Here is an 18,976-nt window from a genome sequence, read left to right on the forward strand (position 1 = left end):
GGGTTTCTCTTACATGTCAAATGGTAAATGGACTGCATGTATATAGCAGTTTTATCTGAAGGACTTCACAACTTATGCCTCACACTCACCCATTCACTCACACACCGACAGCAGAGGCAACCATGCAAGGTTGCAGTTAGGGGTTAAGTGTCTTGCTCAAGAGATTACCTGGTAATCATTACCAGATGACAGCTTTACCTCCTGAGCCACTGTCGCCCCACTATTATGTACTATAGAGATTTACAGTAGCACATAAATACTGTAGTAATGTATAGTATTTCTATGTTTTTGTTCATACACACTAGATTTACGACAGCTATACTGTGATTTATAGTATTCTATGTTTTTTTCATACACACTGTAGATTTACTACTATAAATATTGTATTGTGATTCACCACAGTATTTCTACAGTCGAATATTATAGACATTTAAGGTGAATCATTGTAGTATTACTGGTTTTACCATACTACAGTATTACTATAATATTTGTTTGTAGAAAAAAGCACACAGGGATATGGATTCAAATTTTAGTATAGTTAATTTCCATTCACATTCAGTTTAAACACTTATTTAGAGCAAGTATTAGCATACAAATTAAGCTGTAGCCCTATTTTCAGAAATTCTGCCTAAAGGTACATGCTTAAGTAAATGGAAGATTGCTCCACTTCTCCAAGGTCAATCTGCATGTTCTGCAGGTATCTAGGAACATCTAGGGACCTGGGGGTATGTATTCCCATTGTCAGAAATATTGTGTCTGTTACTAGGCTTGAGTAAATTGTGATGAAATAAAGGAGAATATAAATTATGATATTTTCTTTTGCATCTTTGCAACCACTGAGCTCATTCACCACCTTCTTGAGATCAAGTGTACAAAAAAATCGAAGCAAATTAATAAAGGGAAGATGATTCAAGAGAAGGATTTGTAGATACAGTAATACATTATAATCCATTTGAATAATAAATTCATATTTGACCTTGAACTTGACCTTGACCTTATTAGGGCCAAATCATATATACATCTATGGATAGGGAAAAAGCTCCTCTTTCCAATGGCAGTGTTAAATCTGGATTTAGTCATTTCCTCATGTTAAATTTGTTTTACGAGAGATAGAATTAGCATTTTTTCCGATAAATTCTTATTTTCGGTAAATCTTAAAAACATCAGTAAACAAACGTAGTGCTGAAAATATACACTTTGACTGCTGTTTTGAAAGGGTTAAGGTCTTTACTCTTGGCTACATTTGAAAAATAAACACAACATTAATTAATACGGTCTGTATTGATAGATCTATGATAAAAACAGCAGGGACCCCGGATTTGGGGACCCTACAGCTTAGCAGGTCAAAGAAATATGGGCCTATAAATATGTACTATATCTATAGCCTTCTAAAACACAACATGTTTCATATATTCATCAGATCAAAATAAATCACTTTAACTCAGCAACTTTAACCCTTTAAACTTTTTTTTAGGCTCCACGCTGATAGTATTGCCTTTGAACAATTGAGTTGGTCAATTAGCAATAAAATGTGGATTATCCCTTTAATATGTGCCGTTGTCTCTCTTGTCTCCTCAGGTGCATCTACCAGAGTCTGTCTTCGTGGATACAACGGAAACAAGCAGTGTAGAAAAGTAAGAGACGTCAGTCTTTCAAACAGGTCCTCAGGTCCTCATGGTGATGGTGGTGGAAGCATATTTCCTTCTTACCAATAATGATGTTGATCAGTAGTGTCCTTTCTCACCACAAACTGTTCCTCATACTAGCTGCAGCTAGCAGTGTACTCGAGTACTCGAGTCCTGGACTGATTTTCAGGACTCGTGACTCGACTTGGACTTGAGCACTGATGACTCTGACTTGGACTGTTCCTAATTTATGCAAATTACATGTCGTCAGCTTGTGACTGCAACTTGTTCTTGTTCGCGGACGACTCAGCCCTGCTGGTCTCTGACAAGAACAAGTTACAGGTTGAAAAAACCCTCAGCTCAGAACTCGGCAGAATCTGCACCTGGCTCACTGATAACAAACTATCATTACACCTGGGTAAAACAGAGTCCATTCTCTTCGGATCAAATAACAAACTCAGCAAGACCGACGGCTTCTCAGTTACAGTGGGTGACAATATTGTAACAAGGAAAGATGAAATTACATACCTAGGTTCCATCCTAGAGGCAAATCTTTCCTGTGACAAAATGGCATCCAATGTAATAAAAAAAAGTCAACCAACGAACTAGATTCTTGTACCGGATCTCCTCTCTGGTAAACAAGAATACGCTGAAGTCTCTGGCAGGAGCACTCATTCAAGGGTACTACGACTATGCTTGCACCTCATGGTACCAAAGCACCTCAAAGGCGCTAAAAACAAGATTACAAACATCACAAAACAAACTGGTCAGACCCACCTCACCCCTGCCCACTTTGACTACCTAGGATGGCTTAGGGTAGAAGACAGAGTACAGCAACTTGCAATGGGCCTAGGGCCCTCATTCATCAACGTGTTCTACACACAGATTTGTGCTTACCCTGTGCGTACGATCATTTCTAAGCAAAGAGTGGGATTCATCAATTTCAACTTGAACTTGACTCCGTGCTTACGTCTACGCACAGGTCAGAGCACACTTAGCTGACGGCCTGACGCCCAGTGGTAGAATATCGTTACTACGCATAAGCACTCCTCAGTTCTGCATTAGTTTCAAGGCGGAAATAAGCTTCCGTGCATTAGTGTTCAACTTCTGTATGACCCGTAATTCATTATAGTTCATTGTAAAATAGCGACAGTAGTGTAATTATAACGGGCTCACACGCGAACAAGAGGTTGGCCTGCTTGTTTGGCACGGGGGGGGGCAGACGCAAAACACCAACCTCCAAACGCGATTAGATATTGTTTCAAATAAAAAGCAAATTATTTTGTGTGTCATGTTTCCAAATAAGATTGGTCACGAAATGCTTTCTACTTCAATTTGTTGGTTAGAATAGATGACCTCCGTTGAAACTTCACTGAGACTAACAGTCTATTTGTGAGCTCCCGCACAGATGTGATGATAATAATAATAATAATAATAGCTTCATTTTATATAGCGCCTTTCAAGAGACCCAAGGTCGCTTTACATAGATAGGGGGGGGGAATAACAAAGTAACAAACATAGTGGACAGACACACAACATATATATATGATGATGGAATTCATTCAAGATCCTCTCCACCCTCGGGTCTTTGCCACCGGCACGGTCCATCGTGATATTGGAGATGGATCGAGCAATAGACTGTTACTGTAGCTGTCAAAGCTCCATCACAAATGCAGTTATGTGAATAGAAAGGGATTCCACTCAGTCAATGTTGCGATGCGCATTTGCCTGATACATGTTATTGCTGGATTTGGACTGTCATACAAATAATCAACCAACTACATACTGTAACTTTTCAGTGCACGTTCTTATTTACATTGTGACAACAGCCTTGTGAGTTCCCGCAGTGACCCGCACACAGACATGATGGAATTCAAGTTCATGTTTGTATTGATCACATATAGGCAGGCTACACATCATACATGGCAGTAAGATTCATTGTTCTTGTATATGCTCTCGTATTATTGTTTATATAGGCTACCCAATACTGACATCAAAATAGATTGTAGTATGCCTCTAGAAATCATATGCAGCAGGTAGAGAATTGACGGGAGATCCATCGCGATTTGGAATAAAATTGAGGAGAACTTTAATCCCTGGGTATTAATCAAACAACACGGGAAAAGGCAGTCATATTCCAGCGCAGTATTTATTAGTGTTTGCGCTGCCCAGGCAGCAATGGTTAATACAGTAGATATCATATCCGACATCACCGTAAGTGTACACGTCTGTCAGCCTGTCTCATGACACGCTTCCCTCGGCTTAGTCCATTTTTCCACATTTCATGGGTGTAACCCATTACCGTATATGGTTAATCGGGGCGTTTCTGGTATGCAAATACTTAAAACAGTGCACGAGCTCAAACGTAGGATCAAAGTCATATTCATCATATAGTCTAGATGGAAATAGGGGTCCACGCGCACCCCCCGGAACTTTTTATGCCACCTGATTTTTCTTAATCCTTAAAGTGTCTACTTTCAGAATCTGCCAGGTGCCAAGCTGAAATAATGTCAGAAAGGCTCCATTTTAACCCTTTATTTGATGTAGCAAGAGGCATAACTTTTGAAGTTGACAACTTACAGAGACAAATGAATACATTTTTCCATACAATTCTGACCCTAGGAATTCAATGGAATGGTTATTTTTGACATTTGACAACATTTTGACTGTATTTCTGGACAAAAACAGCAAAGAAATGCAAAAGATGTGTGTCTGACCAACTACTTTTTTTATTTTTCAAACGCATAGAGTGAATATTTGTTGACAATCAGTTTTTTTTCAAGCCTCCAAGTGTTTATCTTAAGATTATATTGGGTACCAAGCTGAAATAATGTCCCAAAGGCTCGTTTTAACCCTTTATAGCACCTAACCCAAAAATCGAAAAATTTAAATAGAATGTAGAAGAGGCATAACTTTTGAAGTTGACAACTTACAGAGACAAATGAATACATTTTTCCATACAATTCTGACCCTAGGAATTCAATGGAATGGTTATTTTTGACATTTGACAACATTTTGACTGTATTTCTGGACAAAAACAGCAAAGAAATGCAAAAGATGTGTGTCTGACCAACTACTTTTTAATTTTTCAAACGCATAGAGTGAATATTTGTTGACAATCAGTTTTTTTTTCAAGCCTCCAAGTGTTTATCTTAAGATTATATTGGGTACCAAGCTGAAATAATGTCCCAAAGGCTAGTTTTAACCCTTTATAGCACCTAACCCAAAAATCGAAAAATTTAAATAGAATGTAGAAGAGGCATAACTTTTAAAGTAGACAACTTACAGAGACAAATGAATACATTTTTCCATACAATTCTGACCCTGGGAATTCAATGGAATGGTTATTTTTGACATTTGACAACAGTTTGACTGTATTTCTGGACAAAAACAGCAAGAAATTGCTAAAAATTTGTGTATGACCAACTACCTTTTCAACACATAGGGTGAATATATGTTCACAATCAGTTTTTCTCTAATCCTTTAAATTAAATTAAATTATTGAATAAAATCTTGTTGGGTTTATTTTTAACTCTTTATTGCACCAAAATCAAACATGAAAGATTATGTAAAGTGTGATATAATTACAACTTGAACAATGAATACATTTACTTTTTCATGTCACTACCAACTTGCTGACCTAAACTACTCATCATCCTCATCGTCACTGAAGAGATCTTCTAATTCAATTTCTTCCATCTCCAGCTCTTCATCCTCATGCTCATACTCTCCATCCACTTCACCCACAGACAAGTTATTGTTGGTGTAATCGGTCACCTTGTCAAGGGCTGCATGCTCTTCTGACTCTGCTCTCTGAGCCAGTACCTCAACAAGAGAAGGAGGGAGGATGGGTCCAATTGCCCAGACCGGTTCCAACACCTCCTCTTCTCCTGTCTTCTCCCAGCCCATGCCTGGATCATGTGGTTTTGGGCTCTCGATTATTGCCTTGTCTGCTCTCTTAAAGAAGGCGACTCTGTAGTTGGCTCGCTGGACATGTGGAATGAGACAGACCTTGGGGGGAGGCAGGCGTTCCAGGTCTACTTTTGACTTAGAGTCCAGGACTTTGTCAGCGCCGACCATCTTTCTCATCATTTTCACCCGTACTGTGTCAACTGATGTCATCCGTGGTTGGCCATACATAATACATGTGAAGCTCTCCATCTCCTCTTGAAGCTCATCAGTGACCATCCAGTCTGCACCAAGCTGCCTGAAAGCTTTGTGGAGTTTAGGAGTCTTCTCCAGCTTCTTCAGGGGATTCACCTTGCCTTTGCCTTTAAAAGCGCTGGTACAGTCCTCCCCAGTAAAGACGTAGAATCCAAGAAGTGTGCTACAGTAGTCAGGGCCCAGTGATTCCGACAGTTCTCTCACATTTATCAGTGTGCGATGTTTGCCAGAGCCATGGTCAAGGTAGATGGAGAGGTTGATCCTGCTGGCATGGTAGAGGAGGATCATCAGGATGTCTGTGTCAGGTGTCCTCACCACACTGGACTTGTACCCCCATTTGACAGCCTGGTGGAGGTACAGGACAATCCGGCTGTCTGTCTCCTCCTGGTTGGATCGCAGTTCATAGATCTCAGAAGTCTGGACCTGTAACAATCAAACAAAGTAAATGAATACTACTACATATTTTAACAAATTAACATTTTAAGTTATGCAGTTTTTGTCATATGTATTAAGAGCCCAATTATGGTCTGCATTTGTATGTGTGTGTCACACTTTTTCTGTCAACATACTTTTCCATTTGTTGATGTTAGGTCATAAGATCTTCCGTCAACACACACCACTGCTTTCATGCTCTTCTCAATCCGGGATGCTGCCTCATTGCTCCCCCAGACTCTGAGAAGCAGGTCACATAGCTGCTTCTTGTTAAGCTCATTGCCAAGGAATGACTTAAAGTCATAGGGCCTCCGGGTGTTTGGACCATCAATTATGCGCTTCTCAGAAGAGCCACGTCTGAGCCTCTCCTGGGCTTTGATGGAATCTGGCGGGTAGCAATCTGTAGAGAACACAAAATGGTGCTTGGCAACCATTTGGTCCAGGAGCTGCATGCAAATCCCTCCGAAGGTCGGTGGGAGGTTGGACATCATGTGGAAGAGAGCGTTGCCATCCTGTATGAAGAGGGCATCATTGGGGTAAGGTACGTCTTCGTCCCTGTCCTGCAGCAGATGGTGAAGGATAGTGGCCTTGTTGGTTTTAGCAAAATAGCCATCCGGAGAGCCAAGGGCATGAGGAACAGGTGAGAGGGGATACCGCATGAGTTCCTCAAGGTTGATGGGCATCTCCATAATCTGCGACTTAACAAGCAGCTGAAAGGCGAGGTTGCTCTGCTCCTTGTACACAAAGAGCTGAAATGGAAAATAAGGAAATGAGGAAGGCATAAATACAACAGAGTTTTACGGTTTCATTCCTTACTGAATAATGTTTTTGTGTAATGAAATATGCAAATGGTATAAGTAAAATCAATATCCACCTTCCCCTGCGCAGATGTAAGTTTGACCCTCTTGCTGCAGTAATCCATTGTCTTGAGCCTAAGTTTCTTGAGGCGATCAAAGAAGTCTTTCCTCTTGGAAATGAAGCGCTCTTGGATGAACTGCTCCTTGGCAGCCCTGCCTGCAGCCTCGGCCCGCAGTACGTCAGCCTCAACCTCTGGATCGATGGGAGCTCCAGATGCAAGGGAGTACAGTCGACTTTTGTCTGGGATTCTCCAGGGGTTTGTGAAGCCATTGATGGCAGAGATGACGCTCTGCACCGCTAATTCAGACTTTTTGATTTGGGCAGGCTCCAGCTCACGGTGCTTGCCTGCTTTCGACATATCAGGGTTGTCAATCATGCCACACATCTCAAGAGTAAGCTCATAGAGCTGAGAGCGGGCAGAGGTTGTGCGGCACCATTTCTGGTATGCGCCACAGTTGTTGAAGAGACCTAGTAGACCACCTGCAATGTAGAGAGGGAGAATCTGAATTTTAGCGTCACAACCAACATGAACATGGAAATTAGACCACCTGCAATGTAGAGAGGGAGAATCTGAATTTTAGCGTCACAACCAACATGAACATGGAAATTAAATATAGGTGACTATGTTTGTGTCCACAAACTGACATACCTCATGAATGTCTCCTCCATGGTCTTGTCCACTGCTGCGAGAGCCCCTGGGATCAATGATCGTGCAACAGCTATAGCTCCAAGCTTGATGTAATCAAGAGCACCAGGATGGGAGAGGTCGATGTTTGTGAGAAAGGCCTCAAACCAAGTAAGGTACCTGTAGGAAATTAATGAAAATTCAAGTTTATTACAACAACTACAATAAGCTCCCACTTATTTTTATATTGAGTATTCAGGGAATGAGTGCATAGATTACCTGGCGTAGTTGTGGCCATCATACACAAAGAAGAGATCTGCCATGGCGCCGTTGCAGTGATGGAACAGCTCGAAATTGTTGGTTTTCACAGCAAAATCTATCATAAAGACCAGCCTTGCATGATCCATCATGGAGAGCCAGAACATGCCCGTTTTGACCAGGTGGTCCCTGCGTACCTTGTCTTGGTATTGGAGGTAGTCACCAATCAGCTTGAGCAGTGTGGGATCCTTCAGAGTGGAGTTGAGGCTCTCAGAAGTGCAAGAGTGGATGAGGTTGAAGAGGATCTCATATGGGATGTCTGGTTTCTCCTCCTCTAGAAAACATTGAACAGCAACCGTTCAAGTGCCTCTGTGACCGCCTTCAGACTGAAGAGAGCCTTGGCATATGACTTCCCGCTCAGGATATTTTTCAGGCAACCACTGTTTGCGAGGCCAGCTCCAAGGAGGATCTCGGCGTAGCCAGCTCCAAGACACTTGCGCCCAGTGAGTCTGCCCATGTAATTCATGGCTGTGTGGAACTTGCCAATGAGGTTCACATGCTTACTGAATTCCTCCTCGTACTTCCATACTATAGGACAGGCTTTCATGATGACTCCCAGGTCAAACGTGTTGATGGTGTATGGCTGTCCAACCTCCTCAGTTGCTGCCTCGCATCTCTTGAGTAGCTCATACACTACTGCGTTGTCTGTAATGGGCTGGTTGATGGGGGTATAAAAGTCGATGGTAGATTTACTAGGAGGCACTTTCCCTGTGCTTGGAATAAAACCACCAAATCCAGGCACTTGCTGCTTGCCCTGGCTGCTCAACCATCTGCTGAGGAGGTGGGTGTTGTACTGCAACATTGAGGCATCATATGACACTTGGTTCTCAGCAGGAGGGGTAAAGTTGGCATTCTTGGGGAATTTGGGGCCAACTCTTTTGAATGCCAGCTCTGGCAGCGTCTCGGGAGGCGTGATCTTAAGGCTTCTCATCTTGGATGACCTGTCATAGAGAGGAAGGGTCCTTTTCTTGGTGCTCACATGGCTCTCCTTCACTTATTGAATCATGATTCCCCCGGCGCTGTTTACCACATTTGAACCATGAATGTTGGTGGTGATTCTGTTCAGGTTGTCCCACTCGCTGTGAAAAACAGTGTTTCCCTCGCCAGTGATGATTTCAGGGGGCAGGTTAGTGGACATCTCATCAAAAGCTATTGTTAGTAGTGAGTAATCAGCCTGAAAATGCTGAAAAACATTAGCTAGCTATCAACTCAGCTAGCTACCAACTTAGCTAGCTACCAACACTATAGTCAAGAATACAATGTTTTTTCCTTTCCCCTATTGTTAGTAGTGAGTAATCAGCCTGAAGATGCTGAAAAACATTAGCTAGCTATCAACTCAGCTAGCTACCAACTTAGCTAGCTACCAATTTAGCTAGCTACCAACACTACTTAGTCAAGATTACAGATGTGATTTCTGTAGACCTTTTGTTGAAGAATTACTTGTATATGACTATTAGGTATATCTTAATAATAGTTAATAATAATAATGAATAATATACTTACTAAGAAAATCCTTGAGATTGTTCCCAAAGAAAGCAGTGGGAGACTGCCATCTGCAGGTAGCCAGGTACCAGGTAACCAACGGCAACCAACTGTCCAACCAATTGCAGAGCCTCGGTCACCAACATCATCAGCTTGGTACCCAATATAATCTTAAGATAAACACTTGGAGGCTCGAAAAAAAACTGATTGTCAACAAATATTCACTCTATGCGTTTGAAAAATAAAAAAGTAGTTGGTCAGACACACAACCTTTGCATTTTTTTGCTGTTTTTGTCCAGAAATACAGTCAAAATGTTGTCAAATGTCAAAAATAACGATTCCATTGAATTCCCAGGGTCAGAATTGTATGGAAAAATGTATTCATTTGTCTCTGTAAGTTGTCAACTTCAAAAGTTATGCCTCTTCTACATTCTATTAAAAATTTTCGATTTTTGGGTTAGGTGCTATAAAGGGTTAAAACTAGGGATGCTCGATATTGGCTTTTTTACCGATACCGATATTCCGATATTGTCCAACTCTTAATTTCGATACCGATACCGATACCGATATCAACCGATACCGATATATGCAGGGTTTCCCCCCAAAAAAACGGAATAATTTCAGGTAATTAATCATTTCACTGGATGCATTCAAAAGGCTTTCTAAATGTAAGCATTATCTGTGCAAAATATGATAATTAAAAAAGTAAAAATTAACATTACATATCTCTTGTTGTTGAATTAAACCAACATGCATACTTTTGACAATAAATAAAATAAGAATTGGTTCTTACTTGCTTGCCTGGGTAAATAAAGGTTAAATAAATGTAAAAAAAATAAATAAAAAAAATTTACCGATACCGATATTTTCCGATATCACATTTTACTGCCGATATCGGCCGATAATATCGGTCGGCCGATAATATCGGACATCCCTAGTTAAAACTAGCCTTTGGGACATTATTTCAGCTTGGTACCCAATATAATCTTAAAATAAACACTTGGAGGATTGAAAAAAAAATTATTGTCAACAAATATTCACTCTATGCGTTTGAAAAATAAAAAAGTAGTTGGTCAGACACACATCTTTTGCATTTCTTTGCTGTTTTTGTCCAGAAATACAGTCAAAGTGTTGTCAAATGTCAAAAATAACCATTCCATTGAATTCCTAGGGTCAGAATTGTATGGAAAAATGTATTCATTTGTCTCTGTAAGTTGTCTACTTCAAAAGTTATGCCTCTTGCTACATCACATTTTAATGTTTCGGTTTTGGGTTAGGTGCAATAAAGGGTTAAAATGGAGCCTTTCGGACATTATTTCAGCTTGGCACCTGGCAGATTCTGAAAGTAGACACTTTAAGGATTAAGAAAAATCAGGTGGCATAAAAAGTTCCGGGGGGTGCGCGTGGACCCCTATTTCCATCTAGACTAATAGGCTTGTTCGAGATGGGATAGGCGGACGCAGATCTGCGCAGGTTTCACTACTGCCTCGCCAAGCGCGTTGCATGACGGTTAGAATGTTGTCCGACTTGCTCTGAAAATCTGACGAGGCGAGGCGTGGAACTCCCGCGGGAGCGAGCCACAAGCAGCCTTCAGAGCGAGGCGCCACAGTACCTCTCACTCGGCTGCTCCCGGCTGGGAAGCGACTTGCTATGGTCGGGCAAAGCGCCTATTGGCTCAGAAAAGTTGTCAGTCACCAGCCACGTGACAGCCAGGGAGTTATGAGACGTTTGATTGATTGAAAACTCTATTATGTTATGCGTTATCATCATATCATCATGATAAACTTCAAGCTGTCAGACACACACACACACATACACACATGCGTCGTCTGTTTTGCCTCAATACTGTATATATAATTCTGTTTTGCCTCAATATACACAGTATACATATATATATATATTGATGCAAAACAGAATTATTCAGCAGTGTGTTGTGTGTGCGTGCGGCCAGGAGCGTGCAACAAGATGGTATACATTATGGTAATGGTATATGAATAGTATATTCCACTATAGCAGTATATGGTGTGTGCTGTACATTTGAATCTGATCTAATTTTGCAAAACGGCCATCGCATTATAATGAGCTGGACAGGTGTGTAATGTGTGTGTGGTGACGTGAAAGCGTATCTGCCATGCAAGACTAGGCGAGAGGCTCTCGTGAAATCGGCAGTGTCCGCCCTTTTAACTCCTCCCCCGGCTTCACTCGGCTACTCTCGTCTACTAGTCGAGGCAAACCGAAATCCATCTTGAACAAGCCACAGGTGTGCGTAGAACCTGCGTACGCACGTGTGATGAATCCCGACTTCCCTGTGCGTACACTCATTCTAAATTCTGTGCTTACGTGTGGAAATAGAACATGTTCTACGCACACGTTGATGAATGAGGGCCCAGGTCTACAAGATACACTACACCACTAAGGTACCCATGTACATGTCAAAATACTTCCCAAAGGTCAGTGAATACCACGACCACAACACCAGAGGGAGCTCCACAAATCATGTTAAACCCAGATTCGACTCAAACAAGGGACTAAACACGTTTCGCAATTATGCCACATCAATGTGGAACACACTACCCAAAGCTGTAAAGGAATGTGAATCACTACCCACTTTCAAAACCACTCTCAAAGAGCACCTACGGGAGACTGCAATTCGAAACTGGCCCCTGTAAATGTCCTAACCCAACCCCCTCCAATGTACAGTAAATGTCCTAACCCAAGAATACACGAGACCCTCTTCTTGGAACCAAGTATGGTTTCGTCGATATTCCAATGTACAGTTTTGCTTGTACAATTGTACAGTTTCCCCCACCCCGCCTACCCAACCCCCCCCACCCAACCACCTCCAATGTACAGTCCCCCCCCCCCCCCCCACCTCCAATGTACAGTCCCCCCCCCCCCCCCCCCCCCACCTACCCTACCTCCTCCAATGTACAGTTTCTACGTCAAATGTATATACTCTCTTTTTTGGGCTATTTTTGTATCACAAACAGTACTGTATTTGTAAATCTGGTAGGTCATAAATGTATAGATGTAGCAGTAGTCTATCTGTATGTCGTGTATTTCATATATGTTATGATTAATTGAAAATGGGGGACCCTGATGTAAACAAGACAAAAGTCTTTCTCTGGTCTGCATCCCCTTAACAATTGTGTGTATTGAGCTGTACTGTATTGTACCCATTCTGCAATCTGTTAATAAAGTTTTCAATCAATCAATAAATCAATCAATCAAGACTTGGACTCGAGCATTGACTACATTCTGACTTGGAAGGTGCAGACGGACTCGGACTTGTTAATTGATAAATACTTAAAAAAAAATTGTAAGGCCCTAATCATCTGGCATAATATATTGATGGCTAGCTAGTGCATTTGTTTGGCTATTGTGTCACAAAGTAAATAAACCCTTTTTTATTTGTATGTCAGCTCTTTGACTGCCAGAGTGGAGTGGACTCAACCTTGATGACTTGGACTCGGACTAGGGTAATGGGGATTCGACTCGGACTCGACTCAGGCTCAGCTAGGGATATCAATTTGTGGTGGGCCATGTCTGTATGGGAGAAACTCGACATACATTAATGGAGTATTGTGATTGGCAACTCTTATGTTGAGTAACAGTCTCCTCTAGTGGCAGGTTAGGCCAATTGCAGTCTGTAGGAAAATTATGCTTTTGGTTTGTTTTCTATTCATTCTTCATTCTCGCTTTTTTAATGTGTTTGTCACAAAGTGTCTTTGTCTTTGTGTGTGTGTGTGTGTGTGTGTGTGTGTGTGTGTGTGTGTGTGTGTGTGTGTGTGTGTGTGTGTGTGTGTGTGTGTGTCTGTGTGTGTGTGTGTGTGTGTGTGTGTGTGTGTGTGTGTGTGTGTGTGTGTGTGTGTGTGTGTGTGTGTGTGTGTGTGTGTGTGTGTGTGTGTGTGTGTGTGTGTGTGTAACAAGGGTGTAATAATGATTACCTACAGGTTGATCACATCTATAATGACTGAGGATTAGATATTGATCATATATATATATAATGACTGATGACTAGATTTTTATCATATAACCACTGATGATTAGATATTGATCTTATATATAATGGCTTATTTGATATTGATAATATATATGACTGATTAGATATTGATAATATGATATGTGATATAATATGATTACCTACAGGTTGTTTAAGGACAGCTGCAAGATTCCTCTGGACGGTCTCTACTGCATCAGGAACTCTGGAACGAAAACTTCAAAGGTATATTAAAGGAACATGCCTTTAATAATAGGAGGGATCATAACATGTAAGAATTCTGAAAATGGGTGTAGTTCCCCTTTAAAGATGAGAAAGAAAGCCCAATAACCTTAGAATATTCCCATTACAAGCTGTCATATAACTAAACGTGGCTGGGCCTTATATTACTGATTTGTTATTTTCTGCTATTGAAAGCTCTTGTTGTAAAAAAAACATGATTTCAATATAGAATAAAAGTTTTGACTTTTTTGGTCAATATAGTGCATTGAAATCTTAAACTGTATTGACGATCCTCTTCTCGCTAAACTAGACGTCTGCCTGCATCCTATCACTGGGAGGGGGGAGGGAAGAGTACTGTAGCTATAAACACACACACACATACATACTGTTTACATTTTTCTGAGCCAATATTCAGTACTTCATTCATACTGTATATATACTGTATATATACTGTATATTGGCTCAGAAAAATAAAAACAGTATGTATGATATATTATTATATATCAGTATCAAACATAAATATACTCTGGAAGTAAGGGGATATTCTCTGGCATGGATTATGTTAGAAATACTAATGTACTGGAACATAGACTCTACTTACTAAGAGGAATTCAGTTCTGTTTAATCAGGCGTTAGTCCTCTGGTCCAAGACAGTCCAGTCAATATTTGCAAACAAAAACAACTCACTCCCAAAAGTAGAAACTAGAGAGAAATAACAGGGCTTCTATATTGTGGTTTTTCCTTTTTAAAAGGTAGATTTTCCGTCTTCAGTTTAACCCTGGGTTCTTCTCAGCAGGTGCTGGTGGTGTGGGATGTGAGTCTGGGCAAAGCCAGGAACTACAGACTCTTTGTAGAGGTCAGAAATCTACCTGTCTACCTGTCTACCTGTCTGTCTGTCTGTCTGTCTGTCTGTCTGTCTGTCTGTCTGTCTGTCTGTCTGTCTGTCTGTCTGTCTGTCTACCTGTCTACCTGTCTGTCTACCTGTCTGTCTGTCTGTCTGTCTGTCTGTCTGTCTGTCTGTCTGTCTGTCTGTCTGTCTGTCTGTCTGTCTGTCTGTCTGTCTGTCTGCTTATGTAGCAACAAACTGACGATGCAACAAACTGAAGTGACTGTCATGCTCATCATGCATGCTACTGACATGCTCATCATTCTGTGCTACTGACATGCTCATCATTCTGTGCTACTGACATGCTCATCATGCATGCTACTGACATGCATGCTACTGACATGCTCATCATTCATGCTACTGACATGCTCATCATGCATGCTACTGACATGCTCATCATTCTGTGCTACTGACATGCTCATCATGCATGCTACTGACATGCATGCTACTGACATGCTCATCATTCATGCTACTGACATGCTCATCATGCATGCTACTGACATGCTCATCATTCATGCTACTGACATGCTCATCATGCATGCTACTGACATGCTCATCATGCATGCTACTGACATGCTCATCATTCATGCTACTGACATGCTCATCATGCATGCTACTGACATGCTCATCATTCATGCTACTGACATGCTCATCATTCATGCTACTGACATGCTCATCATGCATGCTACTGACATGCTCATCATTCATGCTACTGACATGCTCATAATTCATGCTACTGACATGCTCATCATTCATGCTACTGACATGCTCATCATTCATGCTACTGACATGCTCATCATTCATGCTACTGACATCTAACCTCAAGCTCAGGGGGGGCCGTGCCTTTGCTATCGCAGCCCCTGAACTTTGGAACAGCATCCCCACCTCCATTAGGCTCGCCCCCTCGATAGATGCCTTCAAATCGAGGCTCAAAACCCACTTCTACCTACTAGCCTTTCCCGTTCACTGACTCATGCCCTGTTTTCCTGTGTTTCATGTGTTTGCCTGTGTGCCCTCCCATAAAAGTGTGATTGTTGTCAATATGTATCTATGTGTATCTACCCTCTGTACAGCACTTTGGTTGACACGCGTCATGTGAAATGTGCTATATAAATAAATCTGATTGATTGATTGATTGATTGATTGATTGATTGATTGATTGATTGATTGATTGATTGATTGATTGATTGATTGACATGCTCATCATGCATGCTACTGACATGCTCATCATTTTGTGCCTCTGCAGGAGACTCGGGTCTTCCTAGACAATGAGCTGAACTTCCCCTCTCTGTCAGCGCTGGTGGAATACTACCACAGACACCCTCTGCCCAACAATGGCTCCCTGTGTTTACAACATCCCTATGGATACGCACAGCCTAGGTGACCTTCAACCCTCATGGGTCAGCCCTGACCCTGACCTTGGACCCATAACTGTTCTCCACCCTCTACCCTAGCACCAGAGCACTAGACGATGCACACCAGGCCTGATGCATCGATGCTGCGCAGGCAGACGGAATGAACACTGAATCAAAACAAATATGTTTCTTGCACACCTGTACCTGTAGCCCGTACGCAAAACTGACACTCATTGAGGCACTTTAAAACTAAACCAATGTTTGATCAGTTTGTATCAGGGGAACAGCCTTGGAGAAATAGAGGCTTTGTCCTCCTCAGGGGAACAGCCTTGGAGAAGTAGAGATGTTGGCCTCCTCAGGCGAACAGCCTTCAGGACTAGAAGTGGAGACGTTGTCCTCCTCAGGAGAACAGCCTTCAGGACTAGAAGTGGAGACGTTGTCCTCCTCAGGGGAACAGCCTTCAGGACCAGGAGTGGAGAAGGTTGTCCTCCTCAGGCGAACAGCCTTCAGGACTAGAAGTGGAGACGTTGTCCTTCTCAGGGGAACAGCCTTCAGGAGCAGAAGTGGAGAAGGTTGTCCTCCTCAGGCGAACAGCCTTCAGGACTAGAAGTGCAGACGTTGTCCTCCTCAGGGGAACAGCCTTCAGGAGCAGAAGACGTTGTCCTCCTCAGGGGAACAGCCTTCAGGAGCAGAAGTGGAGACGTTGTGCTCCTCAGGGGAACAGCCTTCAGGACTAGAAGTGCAGACGTTGTCCTCCTCAGGGGAACAGCCTTCAGGAGCAGAAGTGGAGACGTTGTCCTCCTCAGGGGAACAGCCTTCAGGAGCAGAAGTGGAGACGTTGTCCTCCTCAGGGGAACAGCCTTCAGGAGCAGAAGTAGAGACGTTGTGCTCCTCAGGGGAACAGCCTTCAGGACTAGAAGTGCAGACGTTGGCCTCCTCAGGGGAACAGCCTTCAGGACTAGAAGTGCAGACGTTGGCCTCCTCGGGGGAACAGCCTTCAGGACTAACTTAAGTGCAGAAGTGGAGAAGGTTTGGAACAGCATCTCCACTGGAGAACATTGTCATCACATGAAGGGGGTTCAGTTACCATACTGTAGGTCCCGAGCTCAGACCACAAGACTTTCTGGTGGGAACAGCTGAGATAATTTCATTTTAAGAATCAAAGTAATTAAATAGAAAAGAAAACGAAATAAAGCAATGGGTTGTGGAAGAACAATAGCAGCTGCTTCCTAATAAATACAATTAAATGTTCTAGAGTTTTTATCCCCTGTGGGTTCCATGAATTTGTCAACCCTGCCAGTCCCATGAGGTCTCCAGCCCTGTTAACAAACGAAGATCAACCAAAGACCCTCAGACAGCACAACCAAATTATCCTCCCTGATGGTTCTCAGTGGCGCCTCCTAGTGGTTGTGGCAGGAAGCTCCCTGTTGGACCTGTATGATTGGCTCTCAGTGGTGCCTTCTAGTGGCTGTGGCAGTTAGTGGGGGAGTGCACTTACAGGCTGACTATGATTATAGAGTGTAGACAGTGCCTACGTTTGGTTCATCATTTTAAAACACAAGAAGGCTGCTGACCTCCAGAGGAGTCCCAGGAACTCTATAACACACTTTACCCCAACAACAATAGCCCACTCCTTGGTGGGGTTTCAACTGGCTGAGTGACCGAGTTTCAACTCATTACATCTGACAGCAGAGGCCCTCCATCTTATTCGTTTGTGACCCATAGAAATAAAGGGATGTCTTCCCAAGACACAGGTAGATACTGCTACACAGAGAAACCCCAGAATGATCAAACCTCAGGCCACATCACTTAATGAAGAACTGGGAGAAGCCTGGAAGAACGATGTTCAATATTAATATCACATTTTCTTTTGTAATAAATGCAGGGACCAATTTGTCTCTTTCCTACCAGTACCTGTATAATGATGCTTATTTTGTATTATTATGTGCATACTGTATCTATATTTAATACAAATCAATCATGCCCTTGGAATGATATGGTTTTGTCTGACATTTTGGTCCAAAATTTGTTATTAATATAATGTAGCTCTACAAACAGGCCTTTATTCATATAATGTAGCTTTACAAACAGATCTTTATGTGTGGAGTGGAGTAAGATTTTTCTAAACGTTGATTTAAGTAAGCAAAGAACTGTACATTTAAATATTTATATTAGTTTGGCTCTATGGGAGGTAAACATTTTAAAGCTCAGTATCTCAAAACTACTCAGAATGTAGATAACCTTATAATAGAGACCTTTCACAGAATGTTTAGAATGCTATTTGTCCTGGAAGAAATAGTTGCTATGTTGATATATGTGATATATTAAAAGAAAAATTATAATAATTTGGTCTTATTACTGGATCTTGTAAAAAAAAGTCACAGTGGAACAGTAATATGCTTTCCAGCGTTTACTCTCATTGCTAATGAGGCATTCATTCAGTTATCTGTTAATATGGTGGACAGGTTAACCTTCTCGTGCCACACTCCAGTATTTGACTATTTAAATTTTGAAGAAGATCTACTTCCTGAAGTGATTGAGTTGAATGTCAAGTGAGCTATTACACTGTAAATATCTTTATATTTATGGTATGTAAATCATATGTGTTGTACAAAATATAAAATGTGTTCTTATTGATGTAAATAAAAACCTTTCTGTATGAGTTGTTGTATGCATTTCTGGCATAGCTGTGGGTGGGATTACATTTACATTTACATTTAGTCATTTAGCTAACGCTTTTATCCAAAGCGACATACAAGTTCTGTACGACAAGTCATCGGGAAGGGCACAACTCTATCAGCTGAGTAACAATGTTCATCAATGTGTTGAGTGCTACAGTGTAGGTTAGTTTATTAGGACAAGTGCATGACAGTAAGGTTAGTTAGGGTTAGATTAAAAAAAAAAAAAAAAACATTTGAGATAATGGTTGAAGAAGTGCGTCTTTAGTCGACGGCGAAATATTGGACGGGTTTCGGCTGTATTACTGGGTTGGGCTATGAGGGCCTGCCG

General features: G+C 41.7%; 1 protein-coding gene across 7 annotated transcripts in view; it reads left to right on the top strand.

Annotated features, from left to right (window-relative positions):
- sh3bp2 (SH3-domain binding protein 2) overlaps positions 1 to 18,629 on the top strand; it is a 69,817-nt gene extending 51,188 nt beyond the window's left edge. For 3 of the 7 annotated variants that reach the window (XM_084324313.1, XM_084324312.1, XM_084324310.1), the window contains exons 10-13: positions 1,579 to 1,634; positions 13,654 to 13,729; positions 14,520 to 14,582; positions 15,859 to 18,629. In XM_084324313.1, the coding sequence (XP_084180439.1) occupies positions 1,579 to 1,634; positions 13,654 to 13,729; positions 14,520 to 14,582; positions 15,859 to 15,996 (333 nt within the window). In that variant the 3' untranslated portion in view covers positions 15,997 to 18,629. Of the gene's footprint in view, positions 1 to 1,578; positions 1,635 to 13,653; positions 13,730 to 14,478; positions 14,583 to 15,858 lie in introns of those variants that run through there. The other 4 variants (XM_084324315.1, XM_084324311.1, XR_014620230.1 and 1 more) reach the window with 3 other exon arrangements.
- The last annotated feature ends 347 nt before the right edge of the window (positions 18,630 to 18,976 follow it).

Source organism: Notolepis coatsorum (assembly GCF_963971535.1).
Source record: "Notolepis coatsorum genome assembly, chromosome: 11".
Classification (NCBI taxonomy): domain Eukaryota; kingdom Metazoa; phylum Chordata; class Actinopteri; order Aulopiformes; family Paralepididae; genus Notolepis; species Notolepis coatsorum.